The sequence below is a fragment of the Cardiocondyla obscurior genome, linkage group LG04, assembly GCF_019399895.1.
Source record: "Cardiocondyla obscurior isolate alpha-2009 linkage group LG04, Cobs3.1, whole genome shotgun sequence".
Classification (NCBI taxonomy): Eukaryota; Metazoa; Arthropoda; class Insecta; order Hymenoptera; family Formicidae; genus Cardiocondyla; species Cardiocondyla obscurior.
Window position 1 is genome coordinate 6,401,940 of NC_091867.1, and position 13,422 is coordinate 6,415,361.

At 44.3% G+C, this 13,422-nt stretch overlaps 1 protein-coding gene across 2 annotated transcripts in view; it reads right to left on the bottom strand.

The window, feature by feature from the left end:
• Positions 1 to 6,370: 6,370 nt before the first annotated feature.
• Thw (chitin-binding domain protein thawb) overlaps positions 6,371 to 13,422 on the bottom strand; it is a 43,933-nt gene continuing 36,881 nt past the window's right edge. For both annotated transcript variants that reach the window (XM_070654602.1, XM_070654601.1), the window contains exons 7-8: positions 8,708 to 13,040; positions 6,371 to 8,533 (exon numbers count right to left, since the gene is read on the bottom strand). In XM_070654602.1, coding sequence (XP_070510703.1) covers positions 8,250 to 8,533; positions 8,708 to 13,040 — 4,617 coding nt within the window. In that variant the 3' untranslated portion in view covers positions 6,371 to 8,249. The remainder of the gene's footprint in view (positions 8,534 to 8,707; positions 13,041 to 13,422) is intronic.

Consider the following 13,422-nt stretch of genomic DNA (forward strand, 5'->3'; position numbering starts at 1 on the left):
ATTCGGAATGTAGATATGTGATTTGATGAGAGAAATTCCATGCCGCGATTGCGCGAGATGATATAACTTTGCTCGTCGGACGTTAGCCGATCGTTCCCGGTGGCTAGCTAACTAATCATACCGCGGACTTCTTGTTGATTGCGGTATATATCGCGGGGCGGTCAGCTCTTGACACGTGGGCGACAAAAGTGCGCTGTTGAAAGAGCGCTCTTTATCCACAGACGTAATGAAAGATCGCGGTTAAACTTGATTAATAGACTCCGGGCTCGCAAAACGGTATCCAGGAACAAACGATACAGCAGCGGCGTAAATCGTGAACGTCGTGTACAACGTCGCCTGGAAATTAACCGATGATCTTAAATCATGCCCTTAGCGAATGCTGCATGCGGAGCGGTAGTTTTGGTATTCCATTCGCGAAATTCTGTTGAAGTTTAAATCGCATTGTCTCTGAATTTTCCTGGGAATACATGCCCTGGAGTTTCGTCCGAAATTGAATTTAAAGTAACTTAAAATATAGCTCAAATGTATAAATATAATATACATATAATTAAGATAAGATAACAGATACGTATAATAAACACAGTTAAATACTGTGTAACAACAATAAAAATCACTATACAAATTTAATTTGCCAAACGACCTGCTTTCGCGATCCAGCGAGTAAAAATAAATTTATCGCGTAGGTAAGAGGCACATATTACGAGACCGCTATCTGCATCTCCGAGCTACCGAGCGAGAATAAATAATTGCACGCCGCTCGGCGGAATCCGTGATCGAGCGCTCTCGCCGTCATCCTCCGGCACTCTCGATAACGGGGCTCGCGCCTAAACGTAGCACGCGCGATCGCTCGCGCGCCCGGTCGCCTCTAACAAAGACGCTTATCCGATATTATTATCGTATAATCCGATCGCGGGGATCATCCTCTCCTCTCGCGAGCGGCGAGTTGACATACTTTCCATTAAAGTGGTACGCGCCGGGTGTGCGGTCGCGGAACTCGGGCCTCCTTGCCACCGTGCTCCGTAAAACGGGGGATTTAGAGACGACGAGATTGTAGCCGCTAACGAGCGCGATCCGCGACGGAATGTAGAGGAATTGGGGAGAAAGTCGCCTCGCCATAATAGGCGATCGGATCCTCCGCAGCTTCGTTCTTTGCATGCAACCTCGGCGCAGCCTCGAGATGCCATCCTTCTCTCATGACGTCTTCAGCAGACGTCGGGATGATAGATGGGGGCAACGCCGCGGATCGCCGTTGCTCGCATAAATTATGACGCGTCTACGATAATGCTGCAGGATCCGCGAGGATCCTCTTTTTTTTTTTTTTTTTTTTTTTTTGCGAGAGAAAGGGACGCTGCGTAAAATGTTTATTCCGCGCGTCGGAAGCCTCTAATTTCATTGCTGAAGCGAAGCTAAATGCAACTTGATTTATTGTCTCGCAAGGCAGGGAGACCCTTCGCCTGATTACCGAGGGAAGAACATTCGATTACCGAGACTTCACGGACGTCTATCTTCCGTCAAGCTAAGTCTATCGGCGACACGGTTGGTTCGCGGCCGGTTGTCGGTCTTATGAGTAGAAGAAGGCTGCGTTCGTGAGTCTCGGAAGAGAACCGTACGATCCTAATTGTTTTACGTTTCCGCGGGCATAAGCGGAGCTTCACTCGTTACATCGACGTTATTACAACTACGCTTTCTCTATTCGGCTCGCGTTGAGCAAACCGAGTGCTCTCGCGGAACACTTCTCATGTGTTAGCAGACGTGAATGCCCAGCCTTGGGTCCGACACGGGGTCATTTCTACCACCACGAGCCGACTCTAATCTCGGTCCATCTCGCTTCTTCTCTCGTTCCGTCTTAGAATATAATATAATAATAAAAAGCGATAAAAAGTGGAAGTGATCAATGGGCGTTATCGGTTCCTACCGGACGGCTTTCGAGCTCTCAATAAGTGTATAATCGAGGAAAAGAAGCTCAGGAAAACAGGCTAGTTTCGTCTCTCCCACCCGATACGCAAAGTAGATGAATCGGCATCCGAAAGCGGCCGGGAAAGAGCGGTTCCACGATCGCGGGTTAATTACCGCCTTGCGCAATTACCTCATCCGCGCGTGACCTCCAGCATCATTCTCTCTCCTTCTTTTTTATTTTCCTCCCCTCGCCGTGAGATCGCCCGAGATTCGGTAACACGTCGTGTCATCAGCGCAAAACAGAGGCAACGATCCGAATCGGCATACAAGTCACTGGCACGGTGAAAGCGTTCGGCAATTCGCGTTCGCGGAGAAATGGCACGTGGTCCATTGCAAAGTACGTCGCTTAGGCATGTAATTGCGCGCTCAGATTACCGTCGTTGATGCATTCGACATGTTCCTCGATTCGGTTGCGCAAATATGTGATTAAACCTAAATTTGTCGTAATTTGATAGCCGTTATAAAACGGCTAAAATTAATTTCTTCGAGTTAAATAACAGCTTCAACACTAATACGCGAGTTGTTAGAAAAAAAAATAAAAAAACTTCCCCAATCGCATATCCGAGAAGAAAATAAATGGTAATATAATTTAGAAAAATTAAAAAATTAAAAAATGAACAGGTTTATTTGTCGTGAGGTAATTTTTCCGCTGTTTTATAAGAAAATACACCCCGCTCGTTAAAACCGATAATTCCCCCGATAATCGACAGGAATGTAGTAAATCACAATCTTTCCATCTAAAAATTATTGTATCCTTAAGTGTAATAGCCGGTTAGCAAGCCTTAACCTTTTGGCTCACTTAACACGCGATGAATGTGACGATCACGAGAGCGCTAAATGAAAAAAATTAATTGAGCTTTAATATCTCTAGGGCAATACACGCATGCGGACGCTAGCTAAAGATCAAACTTGAGAAATCTTTGAAAAATATAAGATATAAAAAAAAAAAAAAAATTAAATAACATAAACGCCTTCCCGAGTGGAAATTGATTCCCACCGTTACCTAATAATTAGTTAGCCATTTCGTGATTCATCTCGTGACTGTGTAGCAAAATTGTCTCCAGCACTGAGCCAGAAATGTAACGCTCAAAATGTACTAAGTACGAGATAATTATTACTAACTAATAACGAGCTAGAAAAGCTAGATATGTAAACGTTTTTCGTCGCGTAACTAGTTTACTGCGTGAACCTTCTTACGCAATGCTCGACTGCCGAATCCGCCGGATCCGCCGACCGCCGCGGTAGGGTGAATGCGTGCGTGTGTTGATATCTGGCCGGCACCTTGTGCTCGAAGTTTGCAAAGTAGCGGACGCGCGGGCTGCGGTCGGCGAGAACTGGTTTACCTGGCGAATTCAGAGTCGAGCGTGCGTTAGCTAGGTCAAGACGCGTAGTAGACAGTACGCGGCGAAAAACGTTTAGACATCTATTTAGATACATGGCCCGCGCTGACTAGACGACCGATACTAAACAGATTTTTTTTTTTTTTTTTAAATGACAATTTTTCTTTTTGAAGACAGTTACTGCTGCAAAATTAGATTAGATAAATTTCCACTCGGGTTTCTATTTTTTACTGAAAGATTTCTTAGCATCATCTTTGCCCGGTTCCTCTTCGTTATTCCCTTCGGAATGCGCAGTAAATAGCGTAGTAATTGTCGATGGTTTTTATACGGCTGTTCACGCAAGCCTGTGCGTCATATAACCACCTTGGTAAGCATTTAATTCTCGCGCGATCAGCGGACCATATTTAAACAATAATCCGCGCGCCGCTCGGTGCCACGAGCGGCCGATAAGCGGCCCGTAAAACTAAAAAGCCTTAATTGAGCCCGGGCAATTGGCCAACACACAGTAATCTAACCGCGTACGCCGCGAGAGTATATCGTGGCCGATTGCATCAGCCACGACCTTTTACCGCCTCACCAGTAGAGCGCGAAGATAATTGTACGGACGGGTGAGATCCACGTTCAGAATCGGACCGGCCTCGATTTCAGGTGTCCCGTTTGGGCGATACAATGAGCCTCGCCTAAGTATTTTTTACCGAACACTCGGCGGCGTCCCCGAGGAAACGTCGCGCAGAACGTTATAAAATTGTTAGGACAATCAATCGCTTGTTTTAAAAATTAATTTTTTTCACGGAAGAAAAAAAAACAATTATCGAACGAGAAAAGAGCGCATATTTTTTTTATGCGGTAAAAGGTTTTGCGCAAGTTTTAAGTGTTCGCAAAAAGACTAGGTCATCGCATAATGCGGCGAATCAGCATTGCTCCAACGAAATTAGATAATCTTGACCTTCGCCGTTCTGCGGATTTCCAAATCGGTCGCGCGACAAGCACCGGTTATATGTCGATCTAGTTTTGTTCACTTTGTATGGAATTTTTTTTTCCACTGTGACACCCACCCGAGAATTGTCCTGTGATTTGTACAGTCATTAGGTTCGCGCGCGTACGGGTATATCGTCTATTATGTTAAACTACCGCGCCGATAGCGACTCTCGTTGCTTAACATTTGGATTTTGCATGGTATCTGATCGCACGTCCCTCGCAGCGTTATTTTAAGTGCGCCGCGATTGTGTCTTAACAGTTTATCCCCAACAGATTTTTAAAGATAAGTTTGACAGGTTGCAGTTATATAAATAAATGGCGTAGTAACATATTAAAGTACATTAATGTAAAAAAAAAAATTCTGTAGAAAAAATTAAAAAACGCTGTAAATGTTTGAATAAAAATGTTTCCGAGATGTTCTACGTACTTTTACATCGTGTTAGACACTCCTGTAGGCGAATATGACGTTCAAATAAGTAATTATCGGGTGGTTCTACTTACATTTGCGGAAAAAGCATGATGTTGAAGGAGTAACGATCTTCTTCCTGCCTCTTGTAACTCTTCAGACGGATACCGATCTCCGGACATTAATTTGAATATGTTGCGTCGAGGCGGCGAATTGATCTCGGTCTTGCTGAAGGCGGATGTCCATTCGCATTGTAGCCAAGGCAAAAGTTGCGCCACGAGCGGTGCCTGAAACCGAAAGACTCCATGCCTGAAAAGTTGGCCAACTCGAATATAGTTCTTACATATTGATTTACATTTGCAATTATCGTTAAAATGTTTTCTCCATTTTACGATGTTTTTAAAATCACTAAGCAAACTAATAATAATAAAAATTTAATTGAAAGCAAATTTTTTTGAATTAGAAATTGAATGAATTATCGATCAATTTTCCTCAATTAATTTTTTACCTACTTATTAATTGAAAACTGAAAACTTTCGAGGAATTAATTTTACAAAAGAATATAGTTTACAGACTAAAAAAACAGTCACCTCTTAAATGATTCACTACTAGTATACTAAATCATCAATAAAATAAATCATTAATAAAATGTTCGTTTCGGAGGGCGATCGAGCGGTCACGCGTAATCTAAAAAAAAAAAAAAACGCCGTCCTTGTAGGATAATTTTGCAACCGTGCAACAGAAGATCATACGTACATACGACCTCCTCGTAACGCTTACGATTTATAAACGTGCGTCCTCAGAAATATTAATCAGCCATTTATGCAACGGCCTCTGACCCCGAGCCTTCGCTACGATCGCTTCTCTCGCGTTTCTTCATTAGGCCGCTTGTAATCGCACGCGTGTTCTCGCGGGAATTTTACGATCGCGTTACAAAAATCTCGTTGCTATTCTTTTATAGCATCGTTAAGCCCGCATGTCAATTGCGAAACGCGCTTTAATTTTATTTTTTTAATCGGAGTACTCGAGTCGTCGCTGGAGCGCGGGTTGCGAGATTCCAGAAAATGTATGCTCGCTAATGCGCGCTTGTACATGCCGAATTACCGGACGCTGATATACACGCGCGATGAAGGGGAAGATTCCCTCTTTCTGGGTGTTTGCGCAATCGACGGTGGACGTTTCGCTGTCCTCATTTTTCCGGGGATCCGCCGCAAAAACATTAATGACGCTCATTAGTTTGCGCGAGTTATTAACATGTAGCCGCGCTGACACTAGCTGCGAACCACATATATCAAGCGTAAATGACTTCCTTAACAATTTATGGTTCCACTCTTTCAACGGTAATAACATTTTGCCTTCGGCGGGCGGATTCACATTTTTCGTTACAAATTGTCAATTAAAAACACCGAGGCTCTTAAAAATACGATTGTACATTTAATTTAGTAACATAATAGTTGTTTCTTTATGCACAAATGATTTACGTGTAACGAAATATTTAATCACAACATTAGATTGAAATTAAATATGACAATATTTCAGAAAAAAAAAAAGAGAAATATTAAATCCTCTACAAAAATCATCATTAATATTATTAAGGAGTACATTGTAAGGAAATATATGAAAAGATTATGACATTGTAAGGAATATATGATCATGATATGACGAAGTCCCGTGACACGTAAAACACGGCTAAACAAAACCCTGTAGATATTTATTCACATACTGTACAAAGGTATATTACACAAAGTCGATACACAACTACACGCTAAATCGCGTACTTAAATAGTGACCTAGAGACCCCATCTGGACGTGTCTCGGGATCGCGGCGGAAGGGCGCATCGCCGATCTCGAAGCCGCCCAAACGAAAGGGAACATTACCAACACCGTAATTTCAAGTATGAGTTAAACTTACTGTTAGCCGTAGGTACGTAGGAATCGCAACGCAGCAAAGGCGAATAAATAATTTTACGCGGTCCGCCGTAAGTTCCGACAAACCCACTCTGGGGAGTCTCTTAATTCTTTTTATAATACTGGATAATACTTCGACGGCTAATTTTGAGTAGAAGTATGCGCACAGAAAAAAAAAGCATAATTACTTTTAAACTCAGCCATTCTTTTATCATACTTTTAATAATAAATGTAATGGGTTTATCATATTTATCGTTAAACCATAAAATTGTGGATGAGTCCAAAAAAGATTACACTTTTTTTTTTTTTCAATGTACGATCAGACGCTCCGCCGAGTATCAATTTGATGAAAAATTAATACCGTCCAGAAAGTAACGCGTACACGTATCTCGAAAGCGAACGATAGTGGCCTCGTTAGGGGAAGACACGCGGGGAAAGGATTGAAATTGTATCACGTAGAGTCCGACCGGTACGGATACCCATAAGCGTGCATGGTGCAATTCACCACGTGCTACCACATTCCGCCAATTTCGCACGTGATTCAACAAAGAGACGAGCTGCAATTTGACGATGCGGCAGACCTGGTAGCATTACGAGAGGCGCGAGAACGTGTCAAAATGTTTACTCCTCTTTTACATTAGCATACGGAACAGTTACTGTTTTACACGAATATGTGCGCTAAAAGTATATAAACTAAATATAATTAAAAAAAAATTCTGCATCGGCAATTAAAGGTTTTGGTTCTTTTTTCGAATACAAAGATTAGTTAAATATTTTAAAAAACTGTAGATATATCATTACATGACAAATGTGAGTTAAACGTATAAAATTATCTTAATTAATATGTGCAAATTGGTTTGATTTATAAAAAAGACATAGAGAGCAAAGTTGCACCGTTCGCATATTCGCTGAACAGAAGGGACGAAGTATGGCAGGCATTATATATATTTCTTTTTTTTTTTCCTTCAATTAACAGTTACCGATGTTTCGAGGCGATCGATATTTTATTCTTAATCAAAAGGACGGCGAGTAATACATAATCTTAACGTCGGACTACAGCCGGTTAATTGTTACACTTTGTCGATCGATGATCGATCGGGACTCCGCGTATTAACCAACACGACTTACGTCGGTCGCGAGTACCAAGCAGCCGCGGCTCCGGTTTACATTACCGTGATCGATCGCCGTGCGATCTGCTTAATATCCGCGAGCGCAGATGTCAATCTCGGCCCCAAACCAAATCGAACCTCGTGATTTGAGCTCGAACAAGCTAATCCTCGGGTCGAATTAAATTTTCTCGAGTACCGTACGCAAATATAATGGTACAGAGATCGTAATTAATAATATAAAAAGTATAAAGTCAAAATTAACCGAATATCGACTTTTTGTTTGACAAGAAGTTTAATATATCATATCTGTCTCGGAAAAAATAGACGTAAAGTGGATTTCCTGGTTCGTTTATGGGCCCAGATAAACATCGGTTCACCGTTCGAAGTTGAAGTCCTTAAATTTGGGCTAAGTAGAGTGACACGGTAAGTGACAGCAATAATCTACTCCGACATATCGACAGGTAGACGTCTTCTGGTACTCCAGTGAGATTCTTGTCTCGCGAGCCCTTCGACGTGCGCGCAGCTCCGATCGGTCGTCGATTATGCGGCTTCTCAGCCCCACTTGGCGGCTATTGTGTAAAGCGACCTGAGAAGCTCGATGGCTCGGTTATCAGAAGTGGCGGCCTCGTTTTCTGATAAGGAATTATTCGCCTCCGAGACAACGACGTCCGATCTTCGGGCAAAGACGTTGGCACTTTCAGTAGTCGTGCGGAATTTTCGTCCTGTTCTGCTGCGAAACGTGGTAATAGGTATCGGAGACGATGTGGGCCTTACGGATGATGCCCGGGGAGTTCTCATCGTCGTAGAATTAAACGTACCAACCGCTCGCAGATTAGCTGCAATATAAAAGAAATTAATATTATTTGTATATAATATTATTCGTACGTAAAATATTTGCATAATAATTTCTTTTTATTTAATTTAATCTTAATTAATTTAATTAATAATTTAATTAATAATTTAATTAATAAATAAGAAATAAAATATTATTTTTGTTATGCAATACGTACAAATCGGGAGATTAAGTCTGTTGATGCCTGCGATAATTTCTCGCGATTCTTCCGAGCTGAATTCGTTGACGGGCAGCCTCAGAAGAGCGTCTATCAATTGCTCTTTCTCCTGTTCCATCGTTTTATTTTTCGGCCCGTTGCAGTGATTTATTAGTAGCAGCACTAATTGCCTCACCGTCGCGTTGTTGTCGGCCTGCTTCATCACCCGCATTAACGTACTCGAGCTCGTTTCGTTCAAATTACCGAACATTTCGTGCGCTTTAACCACCTCGTTTTCAGTGGCATTTAACACGCTGCCCGTTGCGAGTGGCAGCAATGTAGATGCCAGATTGTCTCGAGAAGCAGCGTTGGTTGACGTTACCGAGGAGGTGATCGTAGTCGTTATGCTAGACCGCGTTGTAATAATCGGAGTCGGCGTCGCCGTATTCTCTGGGAAAGTCGTCGGCAGTAGAGTAAACGTAACGGGCGGATTATTGTCGCTAGTCGCCCACTGCCAAGGACTCGGCGTGCTGGTGGTCCGTGGCTCCGTTGTCACGTCGAAGTCTAGGCTTGACAGAGTTGGCGACCTCGCAGTGCTCGCTGTGGGCCGCGACTCCCCGCGAATAGCGTGGCCGACTCTGCCGGACGATTGAGTGGTGCCAACGTTCGACTCGAGTCCGTGATTGATGTGCCGGGGATCCACGAATACCGTGGTCTCCCACAGCTGATTAACCATAGGCGAAGAAGTCCAATGATCGTTGTTTAGCTGACCCGAATGTCTCGACGCGTTCATCGGTTTGCTAGACGTAGCGCGAATGACGGTTGCAGTGTACGGAGTAACGTCACTGACGGTCGCGGTGACGGGATTTAATGTCCTAGCTTCGTCCCGGATTGTCGTCGGCGCTGTCGTTGTGGCAGGTTTGCGAGTATTTTCCACGCGATTGTTATCCAGCCTGTAACTGTTTCGATACTTGGTATAAGAGCTACGAGCAGTGGCGAGAGATTCCGATGGCGGCGTCGTTGATTCGTAGTAACGTATCCTGAACGGCTGCACGGTGCTGCTGGCGGTATTGTAAGTCGATTTACCTCTCGGCAGAGGTGTCGTCGAACGTACGGGCAAGATGCTGTTTGACACCTCGAAGTTTTTCACATTGCCGTAGTGTTGAGAATAATGAGGCGGCGTAAGATTTTGAACGGGTTTATCACCAGCTGAACCTCGGCCCCAGTTAGGTGTCGTTTCTAGCTCGGAATTTTGAAAAGACGCCACTGTCGACGACGCCACATAATTATTTATAGGCGTGGCGCCGACCGGCTTAACATTTTTACCGTAAGGCGAGAAGGTCCCCGCCGTGTTATTCTGGAAACCGCCGATTCTGTTTCGGCTTCCGTCCTCATCCAAAGGAAAATAATTGTCGTAGATCTGTGACAAATCAGTCGAATCTCTCGTGTCGCCATCGTAATTTTGAATATCGTTTGTCGTAGTGGTAGTAAAAACGCGATTCACTTCGAAGGCGAAGGTGTTGCCTCCTTGCGTCGATGACTCGTCGTAGTCTCTTGAATCGTATGACGAAGCGCTGGGCGGTAGCAACGTTGTGCTCGGATAATAAACTGGCCTTCGTGTTTGGCTCTCTGTCGTGTAATACTCGTCATTCGGCGTCGTGTAGTAAGTTGAGTACGATCTGTCGGTGGTTACTGGAGGCTGCAAAGTAGTGGGAAATGCGGTAGACGGTTTGCGTTTCCTAGTGATGTCGGTATCGTCCGAAAAATCCAAAACTTCGTCCTTCTCTTTCGTCACCGATGCGTACTCTTCCGCAGTCGTCGGGTATAGCGTTGTTACTTCGAACTGGCCGTCGTCGACAGTCGTCGTCGGTGGCTGCGTGGGCCTTATTTCCGTAAGTACCTTCTTAAAAGTATCTGGATCTTGTAGATATGCCGACAAGGCGTGAGTAAAGACTTGAGCTAGTTCGCGCAATTTCGTATTATTTGATCTCTTCGCGCCATTCACTGGGCCCTCGCTCTGTTCGATTTCCAAGTCATCGTCTATCTCGCCGCCAACGTCGTCGGCCTCCGACGTGAGCTCGGCCATTGTGACGTTTCCCTCAAGCGCGTTGTTTAAGTTAAACAGCTCAATGTACGAGGAGATAGTATGCTGCGTAAGAATATTAGTTGGCAATTCGACCGACGCGTTATGCGAATGACTCGCGTCTCTGTCTTCAGCTTCTTCGACGCTCGCGGTGGATTCGACTGTTTCGTTCGAGTCGAGATTGTCGCCAGCCGTTGCAAAATACAGAGCTAGCGAGTGTAAAGTGGACGGGCCTAGCGAAGAGGGCCGGCTTCGACCGCTCTCATCTTTCGTGTCGATTTCGCTCAAACTCGCGACATTATTTTCTAAACCTTGAAGAGAGTGCAGCATGCTGAGTGCGTGCTCTCGTTCGGCGTAGGGCCTGTCATCGAGAGTCGGCGGTTTACTGCTGACCTCAGGTAGATAAGTCTTAGATCTGCTCGTTACCGGAGATGACGTTTTCATTTTAGGTATTAAAGTGCTTGGAGTAATGCGGTAATTCGTCAGGGTGGGGCTGTAGGTAGGCTCAGTAGTCGGAGGTTTCGGCGTCGGAGTGGTGGTCATCGTAGAATAAACGTAGTTTTTCGTAAAAGGTACATACGGCCCTAAAGTAGACAAAACTTTTCCTTGTTTGTAAGTAAAACTAGTGTCGTACGGGCTCAAAGTTTTGCTAGTGGAGCTGCTTTGCTGATACGCGTTGGTGCTCCTCCACGGCTTCTCGGTCGAGCTAATCGAATTCTGCTGATAGCTCTGTAAAGTCGCGCGCCACGGATCTCCTGTCGTTCCTTTATTTTCGGTATTCGCGATGTTATTTTCGTTTTGATAATTGGCGTGAGTTTGACTACGAGAATTCTCGTAGAACGGCGTCGACGAAGAAGATGCATCCTGACTGGTGGCATTATGTCGGTAGCTCTCCGTGTTCACGTAAGAGCGCGTAGTTGCGAAAGAAATATCTATATCTTTCTGTTCGGTTACTCTGTTGTCTACGTATTGTTGATTCTGATAATTTCCAGACGCGGGTGGAACTCTCCCGATGGCGGCGGGAGTTCGTATATCGCTGTACGTGGTAAAGGACGTAGTTGGATAATTCTCGGACGAGAACGACGTCGCCGTTACGGTGTCAGCGTTAGCATAAGTAGTTTCAGGAATGTCGTTTTGTTTGTAGTTCGGAGTGCTGTAGTAAGGCGTTTCGGTAGTCGGCGTGTACTGCAATGTCGTTTCGTAAGGTGGCAACGTCGTGGTCCTCGCTTTGTAAATTGGAGCGTACGTAGATCCGGGATACGATGGGGCGCCCGTTTTAGGCGTAAAGGACACCGTTTCACTCTCCTCTTTTTTTTGAGGCACCGAAGTGGTCGTTTCGTGACCGCGAGAATCAGCCGTGGAGTGATCCCGGTAATCGTACGAGTGATAATAATACTGTCGAGAGTTCTCAGCTTTGCCCGCGTTAAAGCGATTCCCTCGATTAGACACGAAGGCCGCACTTTCAGCGAACTGTTGGTACTCCCTCGGAGGTGCCGCAGTGGTAGTTCTGAAGGTCGTTGTCTCCATGTACGTCGGCGTAGACTTTTGTGACTGATTAGAACTGAAAAGATTGTTTCGCGTCGAGGTACGCGACTTCTGGCTGTTGAACGCCGGTTTCTCGTTGCTGCGCTGCGTATTCTGATTAGACTGATAATTCTGCGGGCTGCTCTGGTAGTTTCGGTTGTTCTGAAATTTGTTGCTATGCTCGTTAAATTTGCCGCTCTGCGTATCTAGTTGATTTCTCTGCCTACTGGCCTGATAATTTGATCCGCCGTCGTAATACTGCCGCTGTTTCGGCGGCTGATTGTAGACTTCGGGCGTCTGGCTTATTTTCTCGTTAGTCCGTAGCGCGTTCGCGTTACTATCCTGAAAGTGGCGAGCAGAGCCACGAGTATTCTCGAAAACGTTGCTCTGCTTGAAGTGCTGGTTAGACTTAGATTCATCTTGCCTCTCCGGGATCTGATTCTGCTTCGCGGCAGACTGGCCGTACGGATTCGTTCTGCCATTTTGCCTCCCGTCGTAATCGACGTTCTCGTAGTAATCGACGGTGCTTTGCTGCTCCGTGTGATGAAACTCGGATTTCATCTTCCTCGCTTCCGCGCGCCTCTTCTCCTCCTCGGCAAGTTGCTCGGCACTTTGTTCGTATAGCTCAGTGGATTTGCTGCAGTCCACTTTGAACCACCAATCGCATATAAGCTGCGATTGCTGGAAGATAGTACCGTTGGGACACAGGAATGAGATCTTACGCCCATTGTCGCAAATGTGGAATACCTGAAATTACATTTGGTGTCGGTGACAAGCGCTTCGTTAATCGGGACATTTGCGTAAAAACATTACCGTCATTTTATTACTTTCTTAAAGACACTTACATGCATAAGTTACGTTAAAACTTGATATAAGTAATAAAGAAAAATTTTCCAAAAAGATCTTATTTTTTCTAATTACTATATTTAAGATTTATTAAATATATATATTATATACATATATATATTTTTTTTAATAACACAAATATTCGAAATTGGATAACTCATAATTCTCGCTCACCGAAAAAAAAAATCCCAGTCACTTTCGGATCCAATCATAATTTTATAATATTTCTAACGAGAAATATAATTACCTCAATTATTTTTATAATTGACTCAATCACGTTTAT